The sequence below is a fragment of the Xyrauchen texanus genome, chromosome 25 (assembly GCF_025860055.1).
Source record: "Xyrauchen texanus isolate HMW12.3.18 chromosome 25, RBS_HiC_50CHRs, whole genome shotgun sequence".
Classification (NCBI taxonomy): domain Eukaryota; kingdom Metazoa; phylum Chordata; class Actinopteri; order Cypriniformes; family Catostomidae; genus Xyrauchen; species Xyrauchen texanus.
Genome location: NC_068300.1, coordinates 4,839,646 through 4,857,158, shown reverse-complemented (window position 1 = coordinate 4,857,158; position 17,513 = coordinate 4,839,646). Strand labels below are relative to the sequence as shown.

General features: G+C 36.9%; 1 protein-coding gene across 1 annotated transcript in view; it reads left to right on the top strand.

Annotated features, from left to right (window-relative positions):
* Positions 1-17,513, top strand: part of LOC127618946 (uncharacterized) — a 647,429-nt gene that overhangs the window by 444,192 nt on the left and 185,724 nt on the right. Inside the window, 1 exon segment of the mRNA XM_052091648.1 lies at positions 9,153-10,014. Coding sequence (XP_051947608.1) covers positions 9,153-10,014 — 862 coding nt within the window.

The following is a 17,513-nucleotide window of genomic DNA, read 5'->3' as shown; positions in this document are numbered from 1 at the left end:
ATAATTCCAATTTTATTTCGGATTGTTTCAATTTTATCAGTAAAGAAACTCATAAAGTCATTACTCTTGTGCTGTGATGTAATAGCTGGTTCTGTTGAGGCTTTACTCCTAACCAATTTAGCCACAGTACTGAATAAACACCTTGGATTGCTGTGGTTATTTTCTAAGAGTTTAGGTCCAAGTTGTACTTGCATTTTATCAATTTGAACTATCGAGGTGTGACTGTAACCATGCACATATCCCATGTATGTATTAGAGCTTAAATATATATTGTAATCTAAAAATGTCATAACTTAATCAGATTTGCAAACGCGGATGCAGACTATAATCTTAGATGCTGCCTTACTCTGCAGGAATGTGAGGAGGTCTTTAAAAAATATCGGCAAAAAAATAATATTATGAAAAAAAATATATTGTCTCCCCATGCCCAGTCTATATTGGTTCCTTTAAAGCAGCGTTTCTCAACGGGGGCGTTTGGACAGTGTTGGGGGGCGGTGTGAACGAGGCAGCAGAGAGGGGGGGCGCTCAGGCACAAATGGGGGGCGTTACTCAGAGGTACTCTACAGGCGGCCTGCGCAAAAATCTTTTCAGCTCTTCTCCTTAGCCTATGTCTTCGTCTTGCTCGGATTACTGCTGCCACTTCACCAGGAGGATATGCCAGGAGAGCCGCTTCCTAAGTTACACATGCTTTTAAGAGGCGGAGAATTTTCAGCGCAAAATAGAGGCGCGCTTTCACCGGCTTTTTCTGTACATAACGCGGAATACATAATTAGGCGCATAATTAGGTGCAGTTTACGCTTCCCCTCCCATCTATTTATGTGACACTCCCACTTTCCCCTTGTCCATCCCATGAATGCATATGCATGACACGAAAAGCGCATTTTGCCATTTTCAATTGCGACAGGCAATCTGCGCTTTCATCTCTGTGCGTCCCGTTCGTACATACCTCGCCATGGTTTTATGCGCACTTTGCGAAACAAATACTGTGTGGGATGGGAATAATAAAGTACGGAAGGTCAAAGAGGCCATGCGTTATTATTATTATTTTTCTGTCTCGTTTTCTCGTGATCTCGACACAACTAAGGTTGTTTTCTCGTGATCATGACTTAATTTTCTCGTGATCTCGACATAACAAAAAGTTGTTTTCTCGTGATCTCAACATAACAAAGTTGTTTTCTCGTGATCATGACTTAATTTTCGAGATCTCGATGTCTCTCTGTCATTGACAGCTTCCAGATTAGTGTCAGACACATTAGAAGAAGACTATCACGTCTACAACTTTTTGTTATGTCGAGATCACGAGAAAACGAGACAAAAATAATAATAACGCATGGCCTCTTTGAGCTTCCGTAATAAAGTCATAATAATATAAATATTGATTTTATATTAATGTCTTTTTGCAGTTATTCACCTAGTATTATAATAATAGTAGCTTAAGTTCTCTCCCTCGTGTCCCGCAAAATCAGGTTTGCTGATCTGCAACAGAGCAATAGCCAGGTGGTCACCCTACGTTACTCACTGTTATTCATCACAATGTTTAAGCCTCTGACAACACATACAATGTTCATTTGAATGTAAAATAAAATTGTCTGTGCACATTAATGAATTCATATTTAAATGTTGCTAATAACCCACTCGGCTAGTTACCGGCAAATGATCTCCATAGCAACGCCTAAAAACAAATGCTGCAGCTGTCAGCAGGGTTGCCAGATTGGGCGGTTTTGCAATCTTTTTTGCGGGCAAAAATGGGTTTGGGCGGGTGGATAAAAATTGGGCTGGTTTCGGATCAGTTCGGCGGGTTTTTGTACCCGAAACATCGGTACTTCAGATCCTTCTTTCGGCGACTATCTGTTCAGTAGCCTACTCTCTCACACACACACACACACACTACAGGTCTGGCTGACGTGCCCCCTAAACTCACAACAGACACTCCCTCCCTTCAGCTCACGTCACGCACGGATAGGCTAACGCCGGTTTCACACTGCACGCCTTAGCAGCGCGTAATGGCTCTGCGCGTAAGCAGTGCAGGAGCAGTGCATACGGTGAGCGGAAGCAGTACACACGCGTTTTGCTTTCATACTGGCAGCGTTTGACGCGCGAGGCATGTTTACAGACAAAGTAGGCTACTCTATAATAGGTAAGTTGGCATTGCTTTATTTCGTTTTCAAATACATTTATATTATATTATTATAATAATATTAATATAATATTATATAACTTTTGGTTCATCTTTGTTTTTGTTGACCGTGTAGTGCGAGTTGTTGATAGAAGGAAGGCCATTGCGCTGTATTTGCTAATACGAAGACAGACACAGACTTTGGGTTCACTCCATGAACCGACGAAGGAGAGAATATGGTGCATATTACCATCTTGTCGCCGAACTCCGTCTTGACCGTGACCGACACTACTTCAGGATGAATGCAGAGCAAGTGGATCACATTCTTTCCCTGATTGGAGGCCAACTAACAAGGCAAACAACAAACTACAGGCAGTCCATTGAACCCAAGCAGCGACTTGCATTTACATCTGCTTCTCTTATTTATGTGTGCTTACTGTGTGCAAAATGTAAATAAATGCTTACATTTGTTGTTTCTTGGACAAAGATTTTTTTATTTAGATTGTTGAAATGTCTGATACACATCTAGTTTACAAACATTACCCATCATGAACATCTTAAAGATAATTCATAAATGTGTGTAATAACAAACAGCACAGTTTCTCGAAAATTCAACAAAATCATACTGAATTTTCATTTCATTTCATTTCATTTTATTAGAGGATAACCCCTTGAGATGGAACATCTCATTTTCGAGGGGGTCCTCAAGATAACACCAAACACTTACACATTCGCACATACTAAAGCTCTTCCTCACAACCAACCACCCCAACCTGTCCCACCTCTGTCCAAAGCATTTTCACATAAAAAATATAGTATGACATTAAGATATTACAGGAGAGAACCATATTTGACGAACCCACAAAAACAAACAAATATAACCTACATATACATACCAATACAAAAATACATACCTATATGCACACAAACATGCATGCATGTCTATAATGATATTATATAAATAACAGCTCATATACCAGGAAAACATACATTGGTCACAAGATTGCAAATAAGCTAAAAGGGCTAACTTAAAGAGTGTAAAGGAAGAGATGGACCTTAAGGAACATGGTAAGCTGTTCCAATCAGAGGGGGCTTTGAATTTGAAAGCACGTCTTCCAATTTCTTTAGATATCTTTGGGACAGAAAAAAAGGGATGATCAAGGTGTCTCAGGCCATAAGTTGACCTATATAGGACTAAATGTTGCTTCAAATAAAAAGGATAATTAAAAAATATACATTTATAAACAAACTGAAACCAGTGTAGCTGACGTCTAGCCTTTGGTGATAAAAGATTCAATTGTTGGTACATATGACAATGATGGGTTAGAAACGGACATCTCAGCACAAATCGACAAAGACTGTTATAGACTATATTTAAGGATTTAAGGTGTGATTCTGTTGTACTCATATAGACAAAGTCAGCATAATCAATAATAGGAAATAGAAGCTGAGTTACAATTCTTAGTCTAATCAGTTGTGTAAAGCAATTAATTGAACGGTATAATAGTCTCAAATTATAATTTACTCTTTTCACTATATAGTCAATATGAGGCCTAAAGGAGAGGCTGGAGTCGAGCCAGAGGCCCAAGTATTTAAATTCCTCAACATTCTCCACAAATGTACCATCTGAGAATTTAAATGTTAAACTATTACCATGGTTATGTCGGGCAGATCTAGTGGAAAATAACATACTATAAGACTTACTTTTATTCAAAATAAGTCCATTATTCGAGAACCACTTTTGAATAGTATTAAAATCAAGTTGCAGTGATGATTTAATTAAATTAATATCACGCTTTGAAGAATAAATGACTGTATCATCAGCATACATGAGAATTTGACTATCAGAGCACATTTGTGGGAGGTCATTAATGAAAATGGAAAATAAAAGAGGGCCTAAACAAGAACCTTGAGGAACACCCTTTTCCATTATCATGAACTGAGAGAGAGCACCATTAAAATGTACACACTGACGTCTGAAGTGAAGATATGAATTAAACCATAAAATGGATTGTTCAGAGAGACCAATGTTGTATAATTTATCAAGGAGAATATAATGATCAACCAGATCAAACGCTTTGGAAAGATCTATAAATATTGCTCCAGTAGACATATTATTGTCCAAAGAAGATGTAACATCGTTAACAAATTTTGTAAGTGCAGTAGTGGTGGAGTAATTGGGCCTAAAACCTGATTGGTTTGAAGAAAAAATAGAAAACTCATTAATGTATTTAAACAGTCTCTTGAATATAATTTTTTCAAATACTTTTACTACATTACTAATAATTGAGATTGGTCTGTAATTGTTAGGATCGAGAGGATCACCACTTTTGTATAAAGGTGTTACTCTAGCACACTTCCACATGACTGGAACTTTGCAAGTAGATACAGATAAATTAAATAGATCACATAATGGATATGCTAGAACATGAGAGGCAATTTTAATAAACTTTATCTCCAGACCATCTATACCAACACCACTTCCAGATTTAATTTCGGAGATTGCCTGCTGTACCTCAGTGGGAAGAATTGTAGTAAATGAAAAAGAACTGTTTACTACATTACTATTTACAGGGTTGGAGTAACAGAAATCAGGTGGACGTAAATTACAAACAGAAGAAAAGTGCTGATTAAAGGCGTCAGCTACAGAAATTGGATCACTTATAATATTATTATTTATTCTTAATTTTGCAAGGGAATTCTTATTAGATTTATTCAACAGGCAATTAAGTTTTTTCCAAAAATGTTTTGGATTTGTAAAATCATTTGATAATGAATTTTTATAATAGTCAGATTTGGCATTTCTTGTTTTAACAGTGTGTGCTATAATAACATGTCTATTCTATTTCCCTTTCTATATTGAGTTAAGTTGTTTGTTAGGGAAAGGTTGTCAAAAACATTAAATTACTTACCATCGGCACCAAGAGCTACTGCAACTTCATCCCATGCCTTTTTCCTTTGCCTGTGAGTCTTTATAAAGCATATTTCGTGGATCATAAATAACTAAACGTTTCTCAACCTCCACAATGAGACGAGTGTGGTCCATTATTATATTTTCAGGCCGACCATGCCGGCTGTGACACCACGTGCTTTTGTTTATGATTGTCAGCATGATATCAGCATGACATCCTTATGACAATATATATATATATATATATATATATATATATATATATATATATATATATATATATATATATATATATATTAGTTATGTGTATATACATTTATACATTAAATTAATCTAACTGGCAGTATAAATTATTTAAACTTGTTTTTGTAGTTTGGGCAACAAGTTTGTTTTTGGACATTTGTTTTCTTTTTAAATTGATGAAGGTCATTTGATTGACTGTTTAAAACACAATAGATAGGCCTATCATCAATGCGCTTTTGGTAACTGCTGTGTATTTTTGCCATGATCAATGCATTGTCACTTTAATTCAGCGTAAGCCGTGCCTCAAAAATAGATAGGACACCGAAACGATCGCGGCACTGCTGCTCCTGCTACGCGCTGCTGCGCTGCCTCTGCGTGCGGTGTAAATGCTCTAATCTGTTAACATGGGCGCCGAAAAAAATACGCGCTGCTTACGCGTGCAGTGTGAAACCGGCGTAAGGTCGATGTACTTTTGCGTCCATTCCTTTTTTAACTCCTAATTGAATAATGAAAAACACGCTTTCTTCTTTATTCGTTTTTAGACTGGTGAAACGATATTCACAAACTTATTTTCCTTATGTAGGCCTACAATGCTTAGATATTTAACTTCACATATAAAAAAGAAAGCCTAAAACAAAAACTGTAAAATGTTAAGTTGTATAAAAATTATTATTTTATGATACACATATTACTGTCTTAAGTGAACTCATTTATAAACGTCATTAATAATTGTCATTAATATTATTAGCCTAAAAAATCACCCACAGCCTAAATCACCTCTCTGTATTGTTCCAGAGACATGGCTCTTCTCATTCAGCACTGCGGGAAAAATATAATTTCCTGGTTTGGCCTTAGAATACCAGTAAAATCGACATTTTCCATATTAATTTGTGAATATTTTAAATGTTTAATAAAGGGGCAAAAAGTCATAATACGTCAAGATTTATTTTTTATTTATTATATATTTATTTTATTTATTATACTATATATATATATATATATATATATATATATATAAATATTTATTTTTATTTTTTTAACTGCAGCATTTGCAGTTCAAATTCAAATTTTGGTGTTCAACTTTGCGTTTTAAAAATACAACAACCGTTAATTTTTGATTACAGGTTAAAAAAGGAAAAACAAATGGACGCGAAGTACACGGACCAATGGGTAATTTTAAAACTCGTTAATGATTATCATGTGTTGAAATGAGAAACCATAGCGAGAAACAAGCCAATACAAATTTGGGCGGTTTTTTGTGCATTCTCGCGGTTTTTGACGAGGTTTTGGGCTGGAAAACCTTGCTGGCATCTGGCAACCCTGGCTGTCAGAGTGGTAGAAAGAATGTGTCCAATCAAAATGTACAAAAGTTTCGGTTCAGTTCAGGTGGCCGAGCTGTTGTCGTCTTTGTTCGTCATTTGAAATCAAGTGACCGTTTGTAGGCTATTCAAATTTGAAGCATGGTATATATTGCCTAATTGAGTGCGCGAACGACCGCTGCTTTTTCATTGGCCATTTAGGTTAGTTACGTTATTGTTCACGTGATTGGTTCATCTTAAAAAAAATTGTGTGTGAGCCTGAATTTGTTTGAATTTCTAAATACATTTGCAATACCTTTCAAACAATCCATGTGTTTTTGCATTTTTTCCAAACACAATATTACTCAACTTGAGGCTTTTACATGTTTAAATACAATAAGAAACTTCTGTTTCAGTTTTTTTTTTTTTACCAAAAACTCAGGCTTCAGGTATCAGTGTTGCAATTGTTTGGCTGTAATAGTATTTCTGAAGTGTTTTTTTTTTTTGTTTTGTTTTGTTTTTTGGGGGGCGTTAAGAGAATCATGAAGAGGTCAGGGGGGCGTTTGTTCAAAAAAGGTTGAGAACCACTGCTTTAAAGTCTTTACCTGACCTGGTTCTTCCTTCCTCTATTTGTGGCTGATCAAATTTTGTATCCAACAAAGGCACTTTATCAATTCATATCAGTTCAGTTATTTCTGGAGGTAAGGTTTTGGACCGTATGAATCTATAATCACGTCCAGTCAAATGACTAAGTCGTCAGTTTCTTTTAAACATTCACGTATTGTAGGGGATACTTAACTGGGTCGGGTAATTTGCATATTGCTAGTTCCTCTGTCATAGTGGAATGCTTTTATATCTGTCTGGGCACTGGATAAAAGGAAATGCAGCTACGGCGTTTTCCTTTGTCACGGCTGTTTCTATTTTATCATTTGTGCTTGTGATTTTACAGGGGGGTGTATGGTGTTGTTGCACTAAGAGCGCTCGCGGTGAATTCGTATGACTGTGGCGGCGGTGTACTTTTGCTATTAGGGCTGTACACAACGGCTGCCTGTTTGTGGTCTTGCCCTTGGTCCAAGACTGGTTTAATTTGATTTATTTTTTGTACATCATGTGACTCTTTCATATATTTGTTATCCCATTGTGCTCCCAGCATCTGCCTTTTACCATAGCTTTAGTTCGTTCATGTCCCTATCACTAAATGAACCATCTGTTGGATATGGATCTAACTGCATTTTTTCCGTATTAATATACGGTTCAATATTGTATCCTTGTTTATTACGAAACATCCATTGTTTTGGAGTTTCATCAGGAGGTGGACAGCTTATGTCAGATCCCATATCTTTATATTTTCAAAATGTCACAGTTTTAATTGTTCAAATATCACAGTTTACTTGATTGGGATCAATTGGGCACAGGGGCACATTTCCAGGGGCACATTGATGCAGAGAAACACTTTTTCTAAAATTTTGAATCACGTATAGTGAACTGCAACACCACAGTATTACCGTGTTAGTAAAATAAGGTATTACCTTCCTGTATTCCTAATAGGGCAAAACGTCTCTTGAAAAAGAGGTACCCTAACACAGCGCAAAAATGGAATCTATGTTTTATTCGATGTCTCTGCAGACAGGAATATTGTCAAATAAATAGATTGACCTTACCTGTTTGGAGAAATCCCGGACGAGCCCCCAAATGTGTAAGAAAAACATGTTTACTTGGTAAGGATTTTTTTTTGGTCCCTCTATCAATAGTTTGTCTCAGTCTGAGTGTATCAGTTCCTTCTCTTGTCGTTTATTGTTCAAGAACATCTTTGTATTTCATTCAGTAAAGCAGTATAAACCAATAGAATTTATCAGAATAGTTTCTTCACCGTATATGGGTTGACCTAGTTTAACATAGTGGACTACACAATAGCAGAATAGTTTCTTCCACGAAAGAGAAACAAGAAAGAAAGAAACATCTTGTTCAGCAGTTAGTCTTATGCAAAAGTACAATGTCTCATATAATCTAATATCTCACATGTTAATTGATATACCATGTAATTTATCCAATTAAATTGTGTAATTTTATAGATATTTGACAGCCCTAGTAAATATATACTTATATATATATTACACAGCAAAGAACATCTTGACCTTTGTTGTATTCTGCCATAAATTGCATTAGGGTTCAATTTCTTTTTTACATTTGTCCCTCTTCAACTGATTTGTCAATTTACTTATGTTCGTTGTAGAGCTGATGGAAGTGAAAGAGGAAAGTCAAGAACCGATTGAAGTGGAGGAGAAACCTCGTGATTTCAAAATTGGAGAAAAATCTTTGAGTGACTCAAAAAAGCCTAAAATAAAAGCAGCCAATAAATCTTTAACCTGCTCTCAGTGTGGAAAGAGTTTAACATGTAATAAAGATCTTAATATACACATGAGAATTCATACTGGAGAAAAACCTTACAAGTGCTCACACTGTGGAAAGAGTTTCACTCATTTGAGTTCCCTGAAAACACATGAGAGAATTCATACTGGAGAAAAACCTTACAAGTGCTCACACTGTGGAAAGAGTTTCACTTATTTGATTTCCCTGAAAGCACATGAGAGAAATCATACTGGAGAAAAACCTTACAAGTGCTCACACTGTGGAAAGAGTTTCAATCAGTCAGTTAACCTGAATTCACATGAGAGAATTCATACTGGAGAAAAACCTTACAAGTGCTCACACTGTGGAAAGAGTTTCACTCAGTCACAATCCCTGAAATCACATGAGAGAATTCATACTGGAGAAAAACTTTACAAGTGCTCACACTGTGAAAAGAGTTTCAATGAGTCAAGCAACCTGAAATCACATGAGAGAATTCATACTGGAGAAAAACCTTACAAGTGCTCACACTGTGAAAAGAGTTTCACTTTGTTAAATCACCTGAAATCACATGAGAGAATTCATACTGGAGAAAAACCTTACAAGTGCTCACACTGTGAAAAGAGTTTCACTATGTTAAATCACCTGCAATCACATGAGAGAATTCATACTGGAGAAAAACCTTACAAGTGCTCACACTGTGAAAAGAGTTTCAATCAGTCAGTCAACCTGAAAAGACACGAGAGAAATCATACTGGAGAAAAACCTTACAAGTGCTCACACTGTGAAAAGAGTTTCACTCATTTGAATTCCCTGAAAACACATGAGAGAATTCATACTGGAGAAAAACCTTACAAGTGCTCACACTGTGAAAAGAGTTTCACTCAGTCACAACACCTGAAAAGACACGAGAGAAATCATACTGGAGAAAAACCTTACAAGTGCTCACACTGTGAAAAGAGTTTCAATCAGTCAGTCAACCTGAAAACACATGAGAGAATTCACACTGGAGAAAAACCTTACAAGTGCTCACACTGTGAAAAGAGTTTCACTAAGTTAAAATACCTAAAAAGTCATAAGAGAATTCATGCAGGATAGTGTTGTCAAATGATTGTGATGACTTCTCCACCAGAAGATGGCAGCACCTGCAATCATTAGACTACATGCCCGTATTGGTGGTGTGATGTTGTACAACTTGCATCTTGAGAACATTTTATGTATGTACTGTATTGTTGTTCTTGTGTTCCAGATGATCAGGTGCTGATGTGAGCAGAACCCAACTAAATGTGAATCTCTGCAAAAGCAATGTGCTGAAGTTGTTGTTTGTTTCCATTTGTAGCATAAAGTTGATTACATCAAAAAACAACACACAACCCCCCTACAATGTAAAAGTCCACCCACTCCTCGTTCTTATATTTCTATAAATCAAAATGTGTCAAAATGAACGCTTTTCATTTCTGCTCTAAAGTGACATCACTTTAGGGCAGGCCCGCCCACGACTGGTGACGGACTTCACCCTATTGTCATAGATCCACCCATGAGTGATCTACACACAGTCTGCCATTTTTTTCCACGCTGGAGCAGATACAGTGAGAAGAATAATGTCTCGGCTTCGTAAGCATCATAAGTGTTCTGTTGTTGCTGTAAAGGTGAACATAAGAGTCTTCATGTAGTCCCGGCATCAGAGCCACTGAAGAAGCGGTGGACAAGTTTTGTTTTTGAAGCAAATGTGCCACAAAACATACAAAAATGTGTGTATGTATGTGCAAATCATTTTACACCGGACTGCTTTGTGAATGAGTGTCAATATAAAGCAGGATTTTCAAAAAATATGATTCTCAAGCATGATCAGAAACAACTGTTCGTGTTCCAGCTTTATATCCTGAAGACGTATCGCACGTTATATTTTGTGAATGTTTGCAAATTGCCTTTCTGAATGTGCTTGTCAGCTGATTCCACGGCTAATGCAGCAAAAGTTAGCATTGTCTCTGATTGTATTCACCAGAGCTATGACGGGGGCGGAGAGTAGCAGCTCATTTGCATTTAAAGAGACACACATGAAAACAGCGTGTTTTTGATTCCATCCAAAAAGAGGCATTTACAACATGGTATAATAAATGATCCGTGGGGTATTTTGAGCTGAAACTTCAGACACATTCTGGGGACACCTGAGACTTGTATGACACCCTGTAAAAAGGGGCATAATAGGTCTCCTTTAAATCATTGTTTTACAGTCTGTGGCAGGGTAGGCGACCTTTATCCCTCTCGGAGGCTTGATTAGTCTGATAAGGGACCGGGTGTGTATGATCACGACCCGGCTCCGCCCTCCGCCCTGCCACATTCCTCCCTCGTGTACACGCATGACGTGTACACCCCCTCTTTACCCGGGGAGGGGCGTGCACTGGGATTCTGTTTGAAATGACCTGACTCTTGTGTGACATTTGTTCCTCTTGTAAACAAAGTTCATGCTTTATTTTAAGTTAATTTTTTTTTTTTTTTTTTTTTTTTTACACAAATCTATCGATTTACTTCAGAAGAATTGATTGATGACTCTACTGGAGTCGTTTGGGTTACTTTTATCCTGCCTGGATAAAAGTAATGCCTTAGAGCTGAAATGTGCTTATAAAAATCTTCATTTCGGTTCTTTTGAGGAAGGAAAGATGTACACATCTAGAATGGCTTAAATGTGAGTCAATCATGAGAGTTTTTTTAACTATTCCTTTAACTTGTGTTGAACCTGTAATTGTATTATTTTAAATCCAGGATGCAGACTAATAAAATACAAAACTAATAAACAGTGCTTTGTAAAAAGTTTTCAAAGTAGTTTTTGTCAGATTCAAAATGTAGAATATATTAAAGTTAGACCCCCCCCCCACCTGATACACAGTATTGTATCTCATGACAAATAATAAAAAAGTCCAATACTATTTTTTTTTCTTCTATTTTGAAAGGGGCTGTATGGGAGAGTGGCTAGGAGGAAGCCTCGGCTGGACAAAACCCATGCTTGCCCATAATGACTTTGTAATAATTCACTTGGAAGATACAAGATGTAGCAGAAGGTCGTGTGGTCTGATGAGAATAAAGTGGAATTGTCTGGCTGAAACACTAAACCGTATGTGTGGCGCAAAGCCGACTTAACACATCAGCCACACAACACCATCCCCACAGTGGAACACGCTGGTGGCAGCATCATGTTTAGGGTGGTGCTTTTCATCAGCATGAACTGGCAGGCTTGTGAAGATTGACTGGTTGATGAATGCTGCAAAATACACTGATATCTTTGGATAAGAACCTACTTTCCTCTGCCAGAAAGTGTAAAACTGGGAAGAGGTTTGTGTTTCAGCAGGACAATGACCCAGAGCACCAACACAGAGCAACACTAGAGTGGCTTAAAAAGAAGAAAATGGATATCCTTGAGTGGCCCAGTCAAGGTCCTGACCTCTAATTGGTGTAGAGACCTCAAAATTGCTTTCTATCACCGATCCCCAACTAGAGATTAAGTAGAGATTGAGTGATTTTGAGGAATGGGCTGATTTTGCTCCATCACGATGTGCAAAATTGATAGAGAATCATCCAAAAAGACTGGTGGCTGTAATAGGTGCAAAAGGAGGCTTAACCAAGTATTTAATAATGAGGATGAATGATGGTTATGGGCATTTTTTAAATTGTCATGATATGCAGTACTGTGTACCAGCTAGGGATGCACCGATCCGATACCTGGATCACATTGAAGACGTGCGATAGCTCTGTGAATCACAAAAGGCTGTGTTTAATAAGTACATTTATAAAATGCATGTGCAGTTCTAGTGCGTCAGTGAATGCCGCTGCTCTGTTGACACACACACCCGATTTAATTTTAAAGTTAATAGGTGTCACGGAGAGACTCATGGAGGCAGAGATATGAACTCAGTAGCAGGGTTTATTGAACAGATGATTGAAACAATGATGTAAACATTGTGAGTAAATCCAGTTGAGCAGAGTGGCAAAAAGCAGGTGAGTAATATCCAGACAGGGTATAGACACGATAAACAGATAACTCAGAGCAGTAACCCTATTTTAACCATGATATCCGGAGTGAAACCACAGTAATACAGGGAAACTAAAACTATATGTAAAAAAATATAATTTTGTCATTATTATGATTTTACTGCAATTACCACAGTTTAACTGTGATTACTGTTGTAGATTAACCATCGTATTTCTAGTAAAACTTTAGTAACCACAAGACTATCCATGGTAGTTAATTAATCTATAGTAGAATCATGGTAACATATTATACTGTATCCAAACCATAGTTTCCACCAAAACTATGATTCCTACAGCCTACAAAATTACTTTAATAAAACCATGTTTTTACTACAGTATGATTTATTGTCTACAGCGTGTTTTACTATAGATTAACCATGGTAAATCATGTGGTTACTATTGTTTTACTATAAATACCATAGTTAAACTACCACAGTAAAACCTTAATAACCACAAAATTGTGATTTTTATTACCACAGTTTTCATTTTCCTGTATTATTACAGACCCTATGGTGTCATTTCAAATATCATGGTTAAAATCATGGTCAATTCATTGCGGGCGGAACGTAAAACAATTTCAGAAAAGAAGTTTAGAGAAGAAGAAAAGAGTTTCTTTCTTCATCAAAACAGAATTTAAGATTTTTAGGATTTAATTTCAGGCTTCCTCGTTTAAAGCTAGGGTGTGCAGTCTTTTCCAGAAACATTTTTGTTATACTGGTTTAAAGTCTCTTCACATCCTGATAACAATCAATAATTTAAGTGGTCTAAATGTAAAATATATATATATAGACTAAAAAAAATGAACGACCAATCATTGCATTCGCTCCGAATGTAACGATAGGATGTCCTTCCTGTCTGTCAATCTATATTTGCATACCGCCGCGCAACTTGTTCGCGCAGATATTTACACGTCATCAGAGCGAGCGCGAAAATGGAAGGCGAACCGCAGCTAGCTAATGTTCCTCCTGAACCACCAGTAAAACGAAACAAAAGAAAGACTGTGTTAGAAACTTCTACAACGAAAAAATGTCTGGATCAAAAGCGCGCTAAAAGCAGAATTAACATTGACGTTGCTTTTCCACGCTGGAGGAAACTGCGGGACTCAAAGTGTCTGAAAAATGACGCCATTCTTGCTGTTTTTCTTTTGGACAGGTAAATACATAGTTTGATTTGTTTATATGTATATGTTGGTGTTAATGTAATTTAGTATTTAGCTCATGTAGCTAACAGCAGCTGCGGCTTAAAATGAAACTGTTATTTTGTTTTCAAAGTTACGAAAACACTGCAACATCCACACCTTTGGTGCATGGATTCATAAGGCCACCAACTGTTTCGACTCTTTCATCAGTTTCTCCCAAAACAGTGAGTACAATGTCATAATTTTACTTGAATAAAAAAATATAATCAAACATTCTTCTGGGTATTGTGTATGGCATCCTTATGAAGAAAGATAATTTGACAATGTTGTCATTGTAGTTTTGCTGAAATACAATCACATATCAGGTTATAAAGATGATGTCATGCACTTTGTGATCACTGCTGCTTTTTTGTTATCATCTGCGTAAAGTTAGAAATGTCAAAACTATAATGTGTGTTTTTTTTACATGAGCCATGACAATTTAAAAACATGTTTTACTGTCATTGTAAATGTTCACTTTCACCTGCCTAAAGATGAAAATCTGAGAAGAATTAATGTATTTTTTTCCCAATGGTTTTGTCAGAGAGGACACCTTTTTAAAAAACATAATAACTGTGAACATTTGTTGTTAAAAAGTATATAAGTATTGTTTTGTTTCTAAAAATTATCTATTGTTTGGGTTCAGAAGAACTTTATTTGTCGACTGGAGTCGTGTGGATTATTTTGATGCACCTTAAATACACATTTTGGACTGTCAAATGGAGTACTTTCACTTGCATTGTTTAAAGAAGATGGCCTGAAATGAAATCCTAAAATCTTATATTCTGTTTTGATGAAGAAAGAAACTCTGATACTGCTTTGATGGCCGGAGGATGAGTAAATTATCATCAAATTTTCATTTTTTGGGTGAACTTTTCCTTTAAATTCAGTGGCTGTCATGTTAAGGTGAGAATATGTTGTATATATCCTTTTTTAGGCTAATTTCAGGGTTTTTCTGTGTCAAAAAATTAGGATTTGGCTCGGGTCCTCATATTCTCACAAACAGCCCTGTGTGTGTGTGTGTGTGTATATATATATATATAAATAATAATCAAAAGAAGAAAGTTTTTGCATTAGTAGGATTGGGTCAAGTGCTCGTGAAAGAGATGCATCTTTAGATGTTTCTTGAAGGTGGCTAAAGAATCAGCTGCTCAGGTGGGGTTTGGCGGGTCGTTCCACCATCAAGGGACGGTTGAAGTGAAGATCCTGGAAAGTGATTTTGTGCCCGTGTCAGATGGCGCAATGAGGCGCCGCTGATCTTTAGCTTCTGGATGGTACATAGACTTGAAGGAGAAACAAGCAAATAATCTGAATATCATGTTTAATTTCTGATAAATCAGCTTGTTGAATCCATCATCTGAATGTAAATGAGTTCAATGAAGGTGATTATATGTTGAAAAAAGGTTGCTTTTGGGTAATAGCCAACGATAATTTGGCTGTCATGAAAATGAAACTAAACAAAAAGCACACAATTATATGAAACCATTATTTCAACAAAGTTGTTCTTGTGTATAATCCTATAATAATCTTTTTTAAGTATGATGAATGTCAGTTTATTATAATGATGATGTTTTTGTGATCAGATGTTCATCATGAGGGAGCAGGTGGATGTGATCTGCTGTAAATCAGTAGGAACTGATCTGTCCATGCTGGATATTGATGATTTCATCACAGAAATCTCTCAGCTGAAGAAAGAGGTGACGTCACTGAAGACAAAACTGATGGAGAGAGATGACAGGTTACAGGTTAAACATTCATTTCATCCTTAAAGTTGAGATTGTAAGCTTTTAAATTATGTGATATGATGAACGGTACAGATGTGATTGTGTTGTGTTTGTCAGGAGCTGGAAAAGGTTTCCTGTCAATCTTCAGTGTGTGTGACTGATGGGACCTCCACAGAATGTCAGGATTCAGTGTGGAGCGGCAGAGATCAGTCCACACCACAGCGACTGCTGGACAAACTCTCTGAACAGAGATCCAGAGACACACAGGACTCACAGCTCACTTTACTCTGTTCTACTGACGGTAATCAGGGTGATCAAACCTCCACAGAGTCTCTGACTTCTGTCTGTAACGCTGGAGAACAGCAGATGCTGCAGATACCAGTGAAGAATGAAGTGAAGCTGGAGGAGATAAAAGAAGAAAACACAGCAGAGGAACAACAGATAGAAGACGATGATCAAACCTCCACAGAGTGTCTGACTTCTGTCTGTAACGTTGGAGAACAGCAGATACTGCAGACACTAGTGAAGATGAAGACGTGTTCAGTGAAGCTGCTGGACTGCAGGAATCTGATGAAGATGAGAGGAGACACCACAGCAGAGGAACAACAGATAGAAGATGATGAACAAACCTCCACAGAGTCTCTGACTTCTGTCTGTAACGCTGGAGAACAGCAGATGCTGCAGATACCAGTGAAGAATGAAGTGAAGCTGGAGGAGATAAAAGAAGAAAACACAGCAGAAGAACAACAGAGAGATGATGTTTTTATTTCTTCAGGTATGTTCCTTCATGTAATGTTTTAAATATTTTTGACAATTGATTCGTGTCAGAATCTGTTTCAAGTAAGACGGCTACATCACTCAAAAGTCGCATTAAAACGTTCTCAAATGTTTTTTTATTTTTTGCAATTTCAAAGAAATGTCAACCATAAAATAGAAAAATAAAGTTATACCGGTGATGCATAGATTTTTGTTGGAAATCTAAGGTTCAGGAAATGGCAATTGAAGTATCCCATGTCTTATGTTTGGAGTTGGCATCAGTTCAATTAAAGTCCATCGTAATAGACTGAAGTTATGTTGGGCTGACACCGGCTGTGTTACGTGCTTAAAGATGTTTAAATGGGATGATAAAGCAACATTAACGTGAGATGCAATTGTCGCTGTATGCAGTCGTAGAAACAACAAAGACTAACACAGAAGTAACAGTCAAGTTATTTATTAGTGTGGACAAAAAAAATGTACAGTAAAGAATAAAGAAACAAAACAAATAGTGTCGCCAAATTAATGAAATTATCAAAAGCCAAATCCCCCATAACTATTAACCCAACCCCTAAACTAACTACCAAAAGGAAAATGCAGAAATAAAACCGAATTCTTCAACGTATATTGACGCCTTAGATAAACTGTTGTAATTACAACAAAAAAATACAATTAATGGCGATCACTCTTAAATTAACTAACACAGAATAAACCTACCTACCCGATGTTAATGTTGTTCTCAGGTCAACGTCAAATGGCTTACCGATGGCCGTATTTCAATAATCAAGATATCCGTGATCATATTAGCAACATGTATGTTTTTTGGAAACCAACAGAGACAAATATAAAATATAGCTGCGAGCAGCGATGGCGGGCCCAAGCCGGTGGCACCGCCACCCCCGTGCCTTTAGGG